The sequence below is a fragment of the Carassius carassius genome, chromosome 50, assembly GCF_963082965.1.
Source record: "Carassius carassius chromosome 50, fCarCar2.1, whole genome shotgun sequence".
NCBI classification, from domain to species: domain Eukaryota; kingdom Metazoa; phylum Chordata; class Actinopteri; order Cypriniformes; family Cyprinidae; genus Carassius; species Carassius carassius.
Genome location: NC_081804.1, coordinates 7,894,835 through 7,912,997, shown reverse-complemented (window position 1 = coordinate 7,912,997; position 18,163 = coordinate 7,894,835). Strand labels below are relative to the sequence as shown.

The window sequence follows — 18,163 nt, the reverse complement described above, 5'->3', positions numbered from 1 at the left end:
AAAACAGAAAACAGTTTTATAAATTATAACAGTATTTCAATTTTTGCTGTATTTTCTATCAAATAAATGCAACCTTGGTGAGCATAAGAAATTTCTTTTCAAACTGAAAATCTAAATTTAACAGCTACCGGTATTTCAAATGAATAAAAGCTATAAACAATTTATTTTTAAACCAGTTTTAGTTTTATTTTAGTTACAATTTAGTTAAGTTGAAGGCAACATTTCAATTTTTTGTATAGTTTAAGTTTTTAATCTATTATTCATGTTTTATTTTATTTCAGCTTTATTTCATTTTACAGAAATATTTTTTAAAGTTTTAGTTAATAAACCAACTCTGGATACCATCACTGCACCATGGAAAACCTACAGCAGAATTAAAAAAGCAATGCATGTACACTGGAAACTTCAGATCCACCTTACCAAGGCCCTAAAAGGCTCTCCATTAACACTCCATCTACCAGATATCATCGATTAATAGTGATCATAGAGCCCTATTACCAGAACCAGTAAATGAGCATAAATAGATTTGAAGCGAATTAAGAGCAAAGGTGCAGTGAGATAGGAGATGGCACTGGACAGGACCGTAATTCCCATGATGCCTGCGCTACTAAAGCACCCTACCATCTGGTGACAGATCAGCCCTGTGGAATGATCTGAGAGCACAGAGTTTGCCTCAGTTTTGCACATCAGAGATCCCACTGTTAAATAATTCATAATACTGGCAGTAATTAGGAAGCGGTGGGGCCCACAGAACACAGCGGTTACTGGAAACACTTCCCTCTTCACCCCTGACAGTTCCTCTACCCCTGAGTGCCAGCTCCTTGACTAGCAATGCGCGCCATTAGCACGTCTTGCCATCGTACAATTTTAGGTTGCGTTAGGTAAACATTGATGGGTCTAATAGCAGGAGGAGGTCTAGCTGCGATCATTTTACAAAACGAATGCTTCTAGTAACAGGTAAAACACCTGTTGCTGATAAGAGCGAGTAAAGCAACATAACTAGAATGCTGTCGTTATAATCAATGAAGATGGCTAGTCTGCAAGCTGCTGTATTGGTTATTACAGTAGCAACATTTGTTTTATAGTCTAGACAGTTTTGGACATGACGTTAAATATTGCTACTTTTAGCCAAAAGATGTTATTAGTGGCTGGTAGCTAATATGCAAATATAACTGTTTACTACTCTTAATCAAAGATTTTAACCTACCCCTAATCCCAGGTATTAAACTTTGGCATGTAACTCATCTCAAATTATAACTCAAAGTATTTTGCAACAGAACCGCCACATATGCCACATAAAGCCAACAAACTAGTTGGCTGTTGGAATTAGAATTTTATGAAAAATACTTCTCATGTTCACACTGCCTCAACAGACACCAACAAACGTGTCCAGAAACCTGCCCTTTTTAGGATAATTATTAAAAAAATTTATAATAATAATTAAATAAAAAGTACGCCCAGCACTTGCCTCATCATCATGGCAACAGTTCGTGGCCAGGTCAGATTACATCAGAGTTTGTTGTTGTTTGTTGGAAAATCATATCACACTGCACAGACATTCCACAACCAAACAAACGTCAATGTTTAGTTGGGTGAAAACAAACTCCAACGGCAACAGACACCTGACAGGGGTAACACATTGATCCAACAAACTCTTGACAGACTTGTCTGTAGGTGTTTGTTGGCATTTATCTGTGCGATGTGAATTGGCCTTTACCTCCACCACTGAATATAATTAAATTTGATATAATTTGCATATAATAAGTATAATTTGCACTACAATCATTTATCTGCACTGTTTGTTTACTTCACTGGTTTGCACTCTATCTGCCATGTGCCTTGTGCTGCTTTATTTAAAAAAACAAAAGTGAAAGTGACATGATATACAGCCATGTATGGTGATCCATACTCAGGATTCATGCTCTGCATTTAACCCATCAAAAGTGCACACACACAGCAGTGAACACACACACAGTAGTGAACACACACACACTTGGAGCAGTGGGCAGCCATTTATGCTGCGGCGCCCAGGGAGCAGTTGGGGGTTCGGTGCCTTGTTCAAGGGCACCTCAGTCGTGGTATTGCTGGCCCAAGACTCGAACCCACAAGCTTTGGATTAGGAGACAAACTCTCTAACCAATAGGCCACAACTTCCCCTAACTGTATTTTATTTTTATTTGTAATTTTTTTTAACATGCATTTATTTGTATAGTTGTATTTTATATTTAATCTGTATCTAACTGTATTTTTATGCTCTACTTTAACACAATTTAAATTCTATGTATGTGCTGTTCATGTGGAAGAATTGACAATAAAGTAGGGCCGGGTTTCCCGCTAACGATTGATCTTAGCGATTAAGAGCGTTTTCTACGAGTAATTTTATTAATGTTCGTTATTGTTTCATGTGCATCTCCCAAAAATGCACTTAACACAGTCGCACGTAGGCGTGCTTTAAGTGCTGCTTAGGAGTCGCTATCCGTTTGTCAAGTGCTGAAATGTCACCTTATGGAATGGCTCTTAATTGCAGTACACGCTCGTTTATTGAAATGTTAACCTAATGCTGCGTTCTAGAAAGTTTGAATATAATATAATATAATAGTTATAAGTATATTTGTAGAGACTTTATTTCCAGGCCCAAGATGTTTGCACCTCAGTAAGTCATTTACAGTTTTTAATTTTTAGTTTATCCCTATTTTTCCCAGTCTTTGAAGCATGTTTCCTACATTACTTCTTTTATTCATTGTTTTTGTTCAGTTATTTAATTCAGATGTGTAAAAGCATTTATTTCATTTTCTGCACTTTTTAATTATTTCATTTATAAATTCAAATTTAATTATAATAACATGAATAAAGCACTTGAATAAAGTTAAAGGTGTAATCTGCGGATTGTCCTACAGGTGACCGCATATATCTGTCTTCTTACGATGTACTTATGGCTTTGCGATTACTCCAGAGCACTCGTAGATCTACGATGAATTCAAGTGCTACTTAAGTTACGATGCTTTTGGGAAACAGACCATAATATTAAGATCAGTCGTACGATCATTTTTACGATCATCTTTTGGGAAATGCAGCCCAGTCTTGACTTGACTGGAATGTTAAGTTTAATAATATTTTATTTAAGAATGAAGCCGTTTGTTTAATAGACAAATACTTGAAGGCCAAATGTAGCTCTATTCTATTCTGTAGAATCTATTGTAAAAGACTGAGGGCAAGAGGGTGAATCAATTAAACAGATATTACAGTGAAAGATCAGCCTTCATATCTTGGACCTCTTTCATTGCTCCACACATTTTAGAAAGCACAACATTTGTTTTGGTGTTTTTGCCTTTGTAGAGACAAACTCCAACTAAAAACCTTCTGAAGCAGCATACTAACTGAAATGTAACTTCACAGAAAGAAATATCTCAAAACACAAATAAAATGCCTACAGTGTACAGCATATGGCTTTTACAGAGCTTTTTTTGCAGAGCATTAAAATTAGATATAAATTATTGAATTATTAGTGATTTGCATCGAAACTTTTCAGTGTTAAATGAAGTATCACGTTTTTTTTTATTGTAACTTTTGTAATGATTCTTTCTTAACCCATATCTAATATATATATATATATATATATATATATATATAAAATATCTTTTATACTGTCTGAATCTGCTTGCAGTCTTTCTTGGCCAGCTCTTGTCTGAAACATCAATGGGACAAAAAAAGAAAAAAGATAAAGTAAATAATATTATAAAATTATAACAAATGAAATAAATATTCACAGAGCAAGCAAAAAAAAAGAAAGAAAAAAAAGCACATTTAAACATTTGAAATGAATATATAGAACATAAACTATCACTCAAAAGTTTTGTGTCAGTACCATTATTATATATATATTTTTAAGAAATTAATACTTCTATTCAGTAAGGATGCATTAAATGGATAAAAAGTGACAGTAAAGACATTTATTATGTTACAAAAGATTTATATTTCAAGCAAATACTCATAATTGTTAATTATTTAAAAAAAAAAAGTAATACAACTATTTTCAATATTAATAATTATAATAAAAGTCTCTTGAGCACCAAATCAGCATATTATTATGATTTCTGCAATGATTTCTGAATGGCTGCTGAAAATTCAGCCCTGCCATCACAGGACTGCATCTTAAAATACATTTAAAAAAAACCCAGATATTTTTAATTGTAATAATACAATATTGATAATGTATTATCCCAATATTACTGTTCTACAGTATTTTAAAAAAAATAAATGTACCTTTGCTAAGCATAAGAGACTCTTTCAAAAACATGAAAAATCTTAATCTCAAAGTAAAAATTTTTTAACGATAAAAGTTTTTGTTTATTTCCAATATTCGATTTTGCCATAAATCATGACTCAAGCCTTTTTATGCATTTCTTATATATTTTTATACAGTAAGATTTTACAATAAAATACCACAAAATAGACCCCATGCACCACACTTCAAACTATATTAGTGTATTACAATGCGTTAATACAGATAAATAAAACATGACAATGTCAAAAATACTTACCTCTCGACTAAAGTTTTCAACAAAAGCAGAACAATGTTCAAGGCTCGTTTTATAACCAAATACTGCTCACAGACAGTCACTTCACATGCAGTGGACCTGACACTCTTCTTCTATCCAGGAAATCTTACGACTAAAGAGTCTTGGGTGTTTACTGCATTGAGTGTGTGCACACATTTAAAGTGACCTTTAATAGGACCAAGATATTTTTTTCTCTCTCTCGCTCTTTCCTTTTCATTAAAGTTATGAATTGGACCTTGCCAGGTGTCTCCATGGCTGAAATTTGGCATCGGCATCCATTACGGGGAAGGAGGTGTCCTCAGGGAATTATAGGAGCCTTGGCTACCGCCGGCCGTGCTTTGACCAACCCACTGCAAGAGAGAAAAATCAGGGTTAGCTGAGGAGAACTCAAATCAGATCAGATGCTGAAAATCATATTTAAAGCACAGACATAATACACATCGTGGGAGGAAATAAAATTGAATTCCGTAACACTTAAGGGCTGAAGTGCTGCAATGTCATTATGAGTGTATCGTCACAATGGTCCTCTTAGTGACTGAATGGCTCGTTTTTGCCTTTTGGATCAATTGTGACTGTGCCACGGCTGCAAAATTCAGCAGAAATCCTAATGAAACCCTTTCATCGACCTCAGTTTTCCCTAAAATGTCTTTGTTTTGCTTGACGTAATGCTGACCTCCGTCTTCTGAGATGTGATTTTTTTTAATATTTGTTTATGCGAGTTGTGCTGAGGCTCTAGAGGTTTTGGCTTCCCTTTTTGTTTAATATTATTGCGGCTCCGGGAGCATAACATGGTTGAGGAGGACAGGAATCGTGAATTATTGAAGATGTGCAGTCTGTGCTCCTGAGAGGTCAAAGATTCGCAAACAAGATTTCAGAGCAGTAATGTGTGAAAAGCTTCAAAAAAAGGAAAGAAGATGATGAAAATGAGTGTTAAACCTAAGAGAGACATTAAGGGATTCTTCAAAAGGGGAAGTAAACAAAAATAAGACATCACACAAGAATACCCAGAATGAACCACCATGGATCCAAGAGTATTTCAAGATTTACCTGATTGATTCAGAAGACAATGTAATTAACAGGCTATTAGTGAATCCAGGTCTCCAAACACCTCTCAGAAAACAAATCGTTCTGTTGAAACTGACATAAAGCAATAACCGTAAGCTCAACATTACCTCTACAAGAGGATGCCAGCGGGCGATGGGTTTGCGTGGGTAAGTGAGCATCTCATTCCAGTGATCACGTCCCAGACTCTGAGCTCTGTTTCCCACATGGCACACGCCAATAACCTCATTGTGACCTACGCTGTGAATGAGAAGAGCATATCCAAGCTTAAAATGTGACAGCTGAACCACGACACCTCCAAAACAGTGTCTCTTTCCCAACTTTAAAGTGTCGTCTACCCACTTTTAGCAATGGAAATATGATCATTTTTGCTAGATATTTTCATTTACCTTTCAATACACATAACAAGGACACTAGGTCTCTCTGTCTCTATCCATTTTCTGTTAATTTGTTTTTGCAGCAGCGATGAGACAATGAAATGCTGCGGTTCGTACTTCTCTAACAGGACAGTGATCTAAATCTGATATGAATCTCTCTCTGCATTGGGAATATACAGCTCAGGCTGTTCCTCAGATCACCCACCAGCACTAAGAATAAACTTCTGCAGTCTCTGAGCACTGTGCTTGGCAAAAATTAAAAGCATATTTAATATATACAAGACTCTTTTTCAGTTCAAATTTGACAGTGAACACTCACAAGCTCCCTCCACGCTGCTAGCTGTACGTTTGGATTAGCTCTGCTAAAACTGAAGGGCTAACAATAGAGTTGGGGAAGCGACTTTAAAAAGACAGGCTTATCTAACAAGCCCAAGCTGGTTTATGCTGGTTTGGATGCTTGCTGCTTACATATGCTGGTCTTTTCAACAAGCCCAACTATATTCACACTACAGTTTTTAAAAATATTCTAGTACAAGATAAAAGGCAGATAGCTATATTAAATCTATTCAAGATGTTTTTTAAAGGTGTCAAACATTGTGCATGAACAACAACTAAGTAATTTTCTGAACCTCTTCATGTAATTGAATTGTTTAAACAAATCAGTTTTTTTAAATAAAAAATCTTCTCAACACAAAATGTTTGCTCAGATGTAAATGTGACAATGACATAATACTATAATGTGAGTAATGTCACCAGTTTTAAGTTAGAAGCTGAAAGCACATATCTTACCGGTCATAGTCCATTACTGCTATTAAAAGACTTATTTGGTCGATGTTCTCAGGTGGAACATCAAAAACAATGGCTTCATTGTAGACAGGATTGAGAGTGTTCCTTTTTGTTGACGTTTTCCTTTTCTTAAGTCTCCGGCCGTCACACATCAGAGAAACCTTTACATAAGGATCTTAGAAACAGAAAAAGCAAATAAATAGCCATTTAGAACTGAATTACAAATGGATTTTAATTTTTTTCAGCAGAATATAAAATGGGCTTGAAACAGGATACAGAAATGCATTGAATTCAGAAAAGTGAATTAAAATGGACTGATATAAAACACACATACACACACACACAAACAAACACACATACTGTATATGTGTTCTTCCACACTGGCATAATAAATAAATAAATAAATAAATAAACATTAATAATTATTTTTATAAAATATTTTATATAATAGCTGATTAGAAATATTTAGAAAATATTACATTTTTTTTAGATATTGTTAAAAAAAGATAAAATATATAGCAATGAAATCAATTTGTTTTATTTATCCATTTTACTTATATAATTTATTTGTAACTTACATAATTATAATAATATATAATTAAAATGTATATCATTAATATGTGTGTGTTATCTTTTTTTTCTTTTTTTTGAAGCACCAGGGTGGAAAACACATATGTAAATGCTGTTAGTAGCTCTTCTTGTCAACCTGATCTGATTGTACTCCAATGCATCATCCTGTTGTGTTGGGTTTGATTAGGTGAACTGCAAAAGAAATTCTGGATTTTGCCCAACCCCAATTAGCAACTACTTGTGTATGTAAAATCTCCTGCCACATTCTCAAGTGTTTGGTCGATTAAATCAATGCTCTTTCAGAGATCCCAGGGCACCTTATGTTTTAACATGTCATGATGACACCAAAAAATCATTACTGTGAAGACTATAAATCATTTAGAGGTGAGGACGATGGGATCCTACCAGATGCTCCTGTGATGTCCATGGCTTTAAGATTTCTGGATTTAATTATCGTTATTGTAAGTCGGCCGGCAGTTGGCAAGTAACAAAGAGAAAACATCAGATCTCCCAGATCCACATTATCCTAGAAGAGACACAGCAAAACAGAAACAGGATACATTAACTCAAAGAATCATATCATAAAAGTTGATTTAGTGCAAATGAAATTACATTTACCAAGGCTTCCTTGAACTTCTACTCATTATAACTGTCTATTTATTCCGGCTTTCCATAGCAGTGTGCAGTAACATACTGAACATACAAGAAATGGTCAGTACCATGGAACTGTGTCTTTACTTGATGTTTTAAGTGCAAAACTCACTGCCAAAATGGTTGTGTTGTTGTTGGTTGCTCCAAACAGAGATCTCTATAGGTAGATTCCTCGTTGGACAGCTCCAAGCACGTAGACGCGTCCGCCATATTTAACGGTCAACTTGACATCGTTCACCATAATTATCATTGAATATTCAAAGACGCCACAATCCTGCGAAGTCCATGGTTGTAAAAACCACCAGGATTTAAATGCCTGAAGAAATGGGATAACTTTTCCCAGGTGAGAGTGCGAGAGATGGGCGGAACCATAGATATGTAAGGATTGTGGTGTCTTCGGATATTCATTGATTATTATGGTAAATGACGTCAAGTTGACCCTTTCAGTATGACGGACGGCTTATGTAGAGCGGCCCAAAGAAACAGTCACTAATGAGGCATCTACGTATACAAATGTACGGCTGAAAAGGTGTTTTGAGGGGTTTGGGTAGTTTTAAGGTGTTTCAAAGTAAGCCTATGGGATTTCTTTTGGATTATGATTTTATGTCTGTTTGCTTAAAGCAATAGCACATATTCTATCAAAAATCTGCAGGATTTAAAGTTCATTCAAACAGTGCAATGCAGTGCCAATCGTATTTGACCCCACAGCAAACCTGGCCAGTAAACACTACAACTCATTACACATGCAACGAAAGCCTGTTCAATTTAAAGGGTCAGAAAGAGAATAGAAAACAGTCACGTACAGCTAAATTACAACTGTTTTTTGTGCAAGAAATATTATAAATGGACATCAAAGGAAAAACATCACAAATACCCCACTCAAGAAATAAAACCCATTATTACAGTTGTCTGACATGTACAGTAAGCACTCAATACAGATTTATGGGAACAGAGAAGTGTTTCACCTCAAGGGAATCCAGTTTTTGCACTTTGCTATCCACTCCTAACAGCGAGCAGAAACCTGCTGTCTAATTATCACTTCTGAAAATAGCCACAATTTACACATTTTATTTTTTTTAAATGAGAGATATTTGTATAACAAACTAAAAATGCAAATCATAATTAACATCTCATCATAACGAGCCTTGGTGTAGTGGGAGCCAACAAAGCATAAACTATCACTTTAATGGTGATCTTGTCACACTCACACCACTCAAATTTATGATAATGAATGTTTATTTTAATGCGTCATAGAAGTATAACAACACTAACTGGCTGATGGCACCACAAGAACACACATTTAAAGTTTTCCACAAGCTGATGTACTGTATATAAATGCAATTTTTTTTTTTTTTTTTTTTTTTTCTGAAAGAAGTGTCTTATGCTTACCAAGGTTGCATCTATTGGATCAGAAATACACTAAAAACAGTAATATTTTGGAATATTATTTCAAAATTATTATTATAATTTTTTCAATTGCCCCTATTATGACATTTCAAATATTGCATTTCATGCAACATGTAATGTAACTGTATGTGAATGTAAAGCCGAAAGTGCACGATAAATAAAGTTATTGTTTCCCAAATTAAATAATCTGCTCTCAACAGCCTAAATGAGTAGTCAGTAATTCGAATACCACTTCTGTGATGGCTACACATCATGGGGTAACTCATTTGCATAATGCCCGCCTATGTTCTATATTGGCTGGCCGCAAACAACTTAACCCGCCCTCAAACTCTGCAGTTTGTTCTTGAGGTTGACATCATGTCAAGATGCTGCTGTTAAAAAAATATAAATGTTAGAAAATTAGTTTTTTCCCACAGAATGGGTGTATTGCTCTGTACGCAGTTGACATCTGACTAATCAGAGCACAGTATGCTCATGGAAAGGAGGGGTTTAGAAAGAATCTTAGAACTGCTTCGAATTAATCATTTGAGAATTGTTGGGAAATTTGGTGATTAATGGATATTTTGAGAAAGCGAAAGTGTTTTTAGACCTTGTATGCATGCAAATCTATTGTAGGAGAGTCGCAAAATAATATTAGGAAACTTAAAAATGGCATATTAGGGGTACTTTATTATACTTGAAAATGTCATTCATTTCTGTTATGGCAAAGTTGAATTTTCAACATCAGTAATCCAGTCTTCAGTGTCCTTCAGAAATTATTTTAAAATGCTGGTTTACTGCTCAATGTGCTAGAACGTTCAATATAGCAGCATTTATTGGAAATAGAAACCTTTTGTAACATTATAAATGTCTTTACTGCCACTTTACTGTTACTTAAATGCTTACTTGCTGAACTAATTTCTTTTTTTTTTATGTACTTTTTTAAATTGTTCTTAAATTGTCCTTTAAAAAAAAAAAATTTTAAACATTGTTGAGTAGTAGTTTATCACTGTTTTCACAAAATTATTAAGCAGCAAAACATTGATAGGTTGATTGGCATAGGTCATACACAAAAGGCAATCAATGACAGAGTAAGGGGCTGAGGCAAACAGAGTAATCCAGAAAACAGGCAGAATAAAAAGAACAGGAACCAAGATAAGGGAGAATGAGGATACAAAGTAGTGTTAATTTTGTCACCTATTTTTTTATCTAGTCTTAGTCTTGTGCCAAATGTCCTTGTTAGTTTTAGTCATATTTAGTCATTCACATATCTTTTTTTGTTAGTCAAGTTTTAGTTGACTAAAAGTCTCATCATTTTAGTCTAGTTTTAGTCAAAAGAAAACTCAAGGTATCTTAGTCAAGTTTCAGTAGACTAAAAGTCTTTTAATTTTAGTCGTTTTATTCACAATTTTTTAGTCTTTTTTAAAATAACACATTATTACTGAGATTATTACTGATAAACATTTCAGTAAAAAAAGTGTTTTAAATATCTCAAACATTGGTTTAATGTCATAATGACCTGATAAAATACACTTGTTGAATGATTTTTGTTGAATGCAAATGTTAAACGTGTCTGGTTTTTAATTTCTGATTTAGGAGACACATTCACAAATGATTAACCTGATCACATGTTTTTACTTTATTGATACTGCTATTAATCTTAATGCAAAGACCGGTCATCGGGACATAAGCTGTCATGTATAATAAAAGAGCCTGCGCAGCGACAGGAAATATAATTTAACACAAAAGCCTACCTAGACGGTGGACTAGACGTGTGGACAAATTCTTTCTACGCACACACTATTTTATTTCTTGATAACAGACCGCTGTTATCTATAACACACAAATATCGAGCCTCTTCCTCCACTCATCACTCGTGTTCGCTTCGGGTGTTGTGTGTTCAGCCGTTTCGTGTTGCAGCCACAGGCTGGCAGCAACAGGAGTATGAGACCCTTAACTTGAGCAACAGCGAAAAGCCGCGAACTCGTTCTGAATATTTTAAAGGCGTAACAGCTGCTGAAAAAGCAGAGGCGATTGTAGACGAAAATGAAGAGAGATTTTATCTTAGTTTGTATTTTATACAAAACATTTTCGTCTCGTCTTTTTTCGTCAACAATAATGCATGTTAATTTAGTCTTAGTCAGCGTTTTTGGACAGTGGTGCAGTCTTGTCATGAAAAAAAAAGGTCTATGACAAACATATTTTGTCTCGTCTCGTCTGACTAAATTAACACTGATACAAAGCTTAGAATTGCAGTAATGACATATACAAGAATAAGCCAAGAATGACAGTGAGAACCAAGCTTATAAAGGATGATCTAACCATGATAATGAGACACAAGTGCAACAAGGAGTGCTGATGAGACCGGGCAGAGGATTATGGGAAATGAAGTCCTTGATAGAGTGGCAGGAGTCTGGGGATGCACATTGGGACAGCTATTACTTAATTTCCGGTGACATGACTAGGTACAACGTCAACGCACAACATTGTAGAATGTCATTTCTGGAATTAATCAACAACAGGCAGGACCCTTTTCTATTTGATATTATTTTTATTCTCTTTAAACACACTGTTCTGTTACATGTTCTTTCAACATTTCAGCTGAATATCAATTATAAATGTTAACTAAATGTGATCATTTCCTGTCTAGGTAACAATGTAGTTCGTAGGTCACCAGTGGTCATCCGTTATGGATGCAGCTCTGTAGTTCATCTCAGTGTGTTAATGCAATGACACAACAGGATGGAAGAGAAGACGACGGCCATACATTAGTAATGAATCAAAGTGTGTCCTGAACCCAAATGGCCCTTTAATGCACATGGCAGCCAAGCATGGCTGATCCCACAGCTGCCAGAACTTTCACGTGCTGTCAATTATTAACTGATCTATGATAATGGACACGCTCTGCACAGGAATCAGATGGTTGTGTAGTGTTGCTGAGAGCATGTAAAAACAGATATAAGTTCTCAATGTTGCATGAGGCCCATCAGTTGGCATAACAGGACAAAACTTTGTCTTGCACTGTAAAGTATTACAGATTTACTGTTCAAAGGTTTGGAGACTTTTTTTTAAATACTAAAATACTTTTATTAGGCAATGATATATTAAAATGAGCAAAAGTCACAGTTAATATATGCTGTTTGTCTGAATTTTCTATTCATCAAAGAATCCTGAAAAAAGTAACACTTTTCCACAAAAAAATGTTTTCAACCTTTGTTATATAAAAAAATGCTTCTTTAGCACCAAAACAGCATGTGAACTTGAAGACTGAAAATTCAGCTTTGCATCACATTAATAAATTACAATTTAAAATATATTAAAATAGAAAAGTTATTTTAAATGTTAATATTTTCCAGCATTACTGTAATTACTGTTTCAAATGAATGCAGCCTCGGTGAGTATGAGACTTTTATTAAAAACATAAAAATGCTTAGCGACCCCAAAATTTAGTTTATAAATGTAAACAAACACCTTTGGAATAAGACACATTTTAAAGGGTTAGTTTAGCCAAAAATGAAAATTAAGCCATTAATTACTCACCCTGAAGGCATCATAGGTGTACAGTATACGACTTTCTTCTTTCAGATGAACTCAGTTGGAGTTATTTTAAAAATTGTCTTTGATCTTTCAAACTGTTGGATGTAACTCAGCGGGTGTTGCACTCCATCGGTTCATGAGAAGTTTAAAAGAAAGCTCATTAATTAAAAAAAAAAGTGTCTCACATGGCTCCGGGGGATGAACAAAGGCTACGTTCACACTGCAGGGCTTAATGCTCAATTCCGATTTTTTGAAAAAATTTGATTTTTTTGCAAGGCCGTTCACATTTCCAATTAAATGCGACCTTTTGTGATCTCCTGTGTGAACGTGAAATGACCCAGAAGTGACCCGCATGCGCAGAAGAGTACTCAACGCACAACGACGTCACTTGTTGTTTGCGGAAGTAGCTAACGTTAAACATGGATGTCAACAACAGTGTAGTCAACAGCGGATTTTATTTTCCCAACGGAGCCAGCACAATTACAATCTTCTCGTTTTAAGAAGAAAATTAAAAAGAAGGAGGAGAGCAAGGTTTTTTGCCATGGCGTTTTGTGGAGCAGTGTTAGCAACGTCGGTACAGAGAAACGTGTGGGTGCGGAGTCGCAGCCAGGAGTGGTGGGATACTGATGTGAGTGGCTTCACTAATACAGAATTCATCAGTTTATCTTCTCGTTCCCGCCTACTTCAACGCAGACGTATGACGTTTGTAGCGTATCAATGACGTACGGGTCGGATACATGTGGCCTGGCCGTTCAGACGGAGGTCGCATTTCAAAAGATCGGATACGTATCGGATTCAGGACCACATACCCAAGTGGCCTGGGTCACATTTGAAAAGATCGGATCTGTGTCGTTCAGACTGTCATGAAAAGATCAGATACAGGTCGCATAGGGGCAAAAAAAATCGGAATTGGGTCGTTTCAGCCTGCAGTGTGAACGTAGCCAAAGGCCTCCTGTAGCGAATCAATGCATTTTTGTAAGAAAAATATCCATATTCAAAACATAATAATCACTTTAATCTAGCTTGTGCTCACAGTTGTAAAAGAAGCAGTTCTGGGGGAATGACATCTGAGGTCAGCTTTGTTCACCCCCTGTAGCCATGTGATACACTTTTTTTTAATGGATGCTCTTTTCATTAAACTTCTCAAGGACAGATGGAGTGCAACAACCGCTGAGTGACATCAAACAGCTTCAAAGACCAAAGACAATTTTTTAAATAATAAATAATTACTGGATTTGTGTGAAAGAAGAAAGTCACATATACACCTAGAATGACTTCAATGTGAGTAATTTTATGGGCTAATTTTAATTTTTGGGTGAACTAACCCTTTAAGATTAATAATTGTTTTCAGACAACATATATCTTTGAAATCTGCACATATTTTTTTCCGTTTTAAAACTAAAAAAATAAAAATAAAAATAGCAAATAAAGAACAAATCATTAATTATTTAAATTTATACTTTCAACAACAAAAAAAACATCTGAAAATGTATTCATTAACTATTAATCATAGAAGGAAACTCGAATCGACTTGAGCCACTCATAAGTCACAAAATTAAGTGTCTTTTGACTAAATACAGACTCCAAATATCACCAATATATGAAATGGATTGCTCTTCAACAAGTTTTTTAAACTAAACTAAATTTGGCCTCTACCTAAACACCCATACTTGACTGGAGACATGTTTTAAGGATTTTGAAAATGCAAGAAAATGGCTGATTTAGCGAATAATGTGTGTGCATGTTTCTATTGTCTTTCTCTAAGTTACTTTGGGCACTGTAAAGAAAACTGCATGAGTGGTGAGCACACCTCATTAGGCTTCTAAGGCTTCCTGACAAATCTAATCATCTGTGACTGTGTGTATTTGAGAAGCTCAGAGGGCCTGTTAAGATAGATCAGTCCCTTCCAGAGCAGTTCAGAGCCCTCGGGCTTCTCGCACAGTGGGAGGCTACATCTATAACGGTGAAGCAGAAAGGTCACAGAAACAAGCAGCAGAGATAGGCTCATTATCTGGCCAGGTCGCAGCGCTGCATCCGCTCCTGACGGCTATACTGAGAACCGTGTTCATTAATGCTCTACAGAGATGGACTGGAACTGGTTGGTGTTTTCCTGCCAGAACTCAGATTTAAGTGCACTTCAACAATCTACACTAGTTCTCCATAACCCCTAATTGCCTTTTTAATGCAGGGAGAAAAAAATCAAACACCAAGATCAAAACTGATTGAATGATCAGTTTACCATCATGCAAACTGACCAAGTCCAGAGGTAAGTCTTTGTTTTCTAAAGGTTCAAATACGGTGGCAAACACAATCTTTCCTATCTCCATTGGCATATTTCAAGGGATAGTTAATTTAAAAATAAAAATTCTGTTATTATTTACTCAATCTCATGTCATTCCAAACATGTACAGTATTACCTTCTTTTTTTCTGCAGAACACAAAAGAAGATTTTTAATTATAGTTAATGGGGCCCAAATATTGATGTTTGTATCCCACTTTAAGTTTTTTTTTTTTTATGTTCCTCTTTATTTATTTATTTTATAAATAATAATAATAATATTTTAATTAAGGGGTTAAAAATGCTGTTATACATTGGTAAAAATTGACAGTAAAAACATAACGTTAAAAAATATTTTTATTTCAAATAAATGCTGTTCTTTTGAACTTTATATTCATTAAAGAATTCTGAAAAAAAAATCACCATTTCAGCAAAAATACTGAGCAGCTGTTTTAAACATAATAAATCACTGAAGGATCATGTGACACTGAAAAGTCATTTTATACTGTAATAATATTTCTAAATATTACTGTTTTTACTGGATTTTTGATCAAATAAATGCAGATTTGGTGAACACAAGAGACTTATTTTAATAAATGTATTTGAACCCTGTACACCTGAAAAAAAAAAAACAATTAATCTATAATTCCTGGATTCAAGCAAAGGCCTATATTGCTTTTAAAAATGGCAAAATAACTTTTCTTGGCAAATGTATTTGAATTATATTTCTTCTCCTATTGGATGGCATCCTAGTACCAAAGTATGCAGTAAGATCAATACATGTTAATGGCCTGTGGGCTTGGTGTAATGTAGGCAGTTTGTGTTTGTTGTTCTTTGCACATAATAATTAGCATCTAGAAAAGGGAGTGTGGGTAAGGGAGCATAGTGAGGTTTCCTCTTGTTGCCTTTGTCTCATCCATACGTAGCACAGTCTTTACTAACAGAGAGATAAGAGAGGTTGACTCTTGTTGCAAATTAAATCCTAAATTGGATTCTTCTCATCAAGCAACATCCTGGTATCTTCATTATAATGACAAATGCGATGGCTTTTAAAGCAAGCAGCTCACAAAATGAAGAAATAAAAAGCTAGAGGCTTTTGTTTAAAGGATTAGTTCACTACAAAGTCATCATTTACTCACCCACATGTTGTTCCAAACCTCTGTCTTTGCTGAAGACTTGAAACACAAAAGGAGAAATTTTAAAGAATGTGTATGCTGCTATCTTTCCATACAAGACTGAAGCATGACTAGGATCCGTTAAGCTCGGTTAAAAAGGACAAAAATCATTAATATTCTGTGTGGTGATCAGTTCAAAGCATTGACAGAAATGTATATTTTTAAAATTGATTTGTACCCTTCAAGGGTACTTTTACCTTTATAAAGCCATTTTTCTAAAAGTGTGCATTATTGTTTAATCAATAAAGTCAATTACAATAATAAGACATTTGGGCTATTACCAAACAAATAAAATCAGTATCAACAAAATTCCTCTTTGTAATGCAGAGGAAACACAAAAGCTGCATCTGAAGTACACACTGTTTAATGCAGCTCTGAGCACTGATATTTTAAACATACGCAATATGGTGTCTAAAACGTCTCTTAATATTAACTTATTGTTTATTGAACTGTTGTATAAAATCAATATCACATTTGTAAACCTGTTGATTTTTGGATTAAAAAAATGGCACTCTTCGTATGATATTGTTTAACTATATGAAATGATATAAATATATATGTTTTCTGCCCCCATATCTTGAATTTGGGGAGCATTCTAAATGCATTTTAACAGACTGAATCACACAGTGAAAGAATTCACTCTAAATGCACATGCCCACTAGTCTAGCCTATTAGAGTTCATGCATGCACTCTGTAGTTTGGTTTTTGAGATAAACTCGATAATGTCAAATCACACATCATAAAAACAACATTTACAATATTATCATAGATGATATATATCGCACACCTCTATTTCACAGTAGCTTTGTTTGACAAAAATGCAAAGTCTTCACAGAAAAACCTTTAGATTTCAAATGTCATTTGTGCTTACGTTCCAAACATATGCTCATATTCATAATCATACCTACATTGTCACTGATGTCATAGCTGTTGTGAACATGAATTTGTGTATATGAGATTTTGAGTATCATTTATAAACCTTTACTTGAGAAGCATATATCTTGAATATAAGTATGTTTTGTCTTACCAGATTCTTAGATTTTTTTTGTAAAGGATTCATATGTAATTTAATAATATTAATATTTTATGCAGAGTTGCTTCTCCATTAGTTTAAATGAATTATTATGGTCTAAAATGAATAATTATACAATCTACATGAATACATTTTAAATGCATTTAAAATATACTCTGAAAACAACTCAACATGTTCTGCAATGTTGCTTCTCAAGTAAATCAAGTAAACTATTTAAAGGATTTTTAAGGTATTTTAACTGGAAAATACACTATAAAAATAAAGTTGAAATTGGTTACATTATAAGTTATGGAAAAACATGTTATCATGATTAATTGATGATATCTTTTTTTGAAGCAAATATCTAAAGACAAAAAGCCTCTAAAGAACATGAAGGTGAGTAAAAGTCAATTTCATGAAATTCATTGATTTGTTGTAGCCAAACAAAAATATCAATATATAGAAAAATATGACTGTTCATCCAAATTTCCCTTCAGTTGCAATTTGTATGGTTTCTTTCTCTGACCTTTATTAGAATGGGCATGGTGAAGTGGGCAGAATATGGTGGGAAGGGGTGGAGCACAGCGTCCAAACAGCTTTTAATGCTCCGGACACACCCTCTTTTTGTGTGTGAGAGACATTAAGGGTTCAACCTCATGAAACCAATTCCTCTCAGGCAAGATAACTGAATTACACCCTTCCATCTGTAGACTATAGGATAACAGACGCCTCTGCTCTGATAAGCACTTAAATCAAGTCAGTGGTAGAAT

At 34.7% G+C, this 18,163-nt stretch overlaps 1 protein-coding gene across 2 annotated transcripts in view; it reads right to left on the bottom strand.

Moving 5' to 3' along the window:
- Positions 1-4,390: 4,390 nt before the first annotated feature.
- Positions 4,391-18,163, bottom strand: part of LOC132133565 (synaptotagmin-9-like) — a 28,565-nt gene continuing 14,792 nt past the window's right edge. The window contains exons 4-8 of one of the 2 annotated variants that reach the window (XM_059546446.1): positions 16,346-16,381; positions 7,760-7,880; positions 6,788-6,959; positions 5,732-5,861; positions 4,391-4,909 (exon numbers count right to left, since the gene is read on the bottom strand). In XM_059546446.1, the coding sequence (XP_059402429.1) occupies positions 4,838-4,909; positions 5,732-5,861; positions 6,788-6,959; positions 7,760-7,880; positions 16,346-16,381 (531 nt within the window). In that variant the 3' untranslated portion in view covers positions 4,391-4,837. The remainder of the gene's footprint in view (positions 4,910-5,731; positions 5,862-6,787; positions 6,960-7,759; positions 7,881-16,345; positions 16,382-18,163) is intronic. The other variant, XM_059546447.1, reaches the window with a different exon arrangement.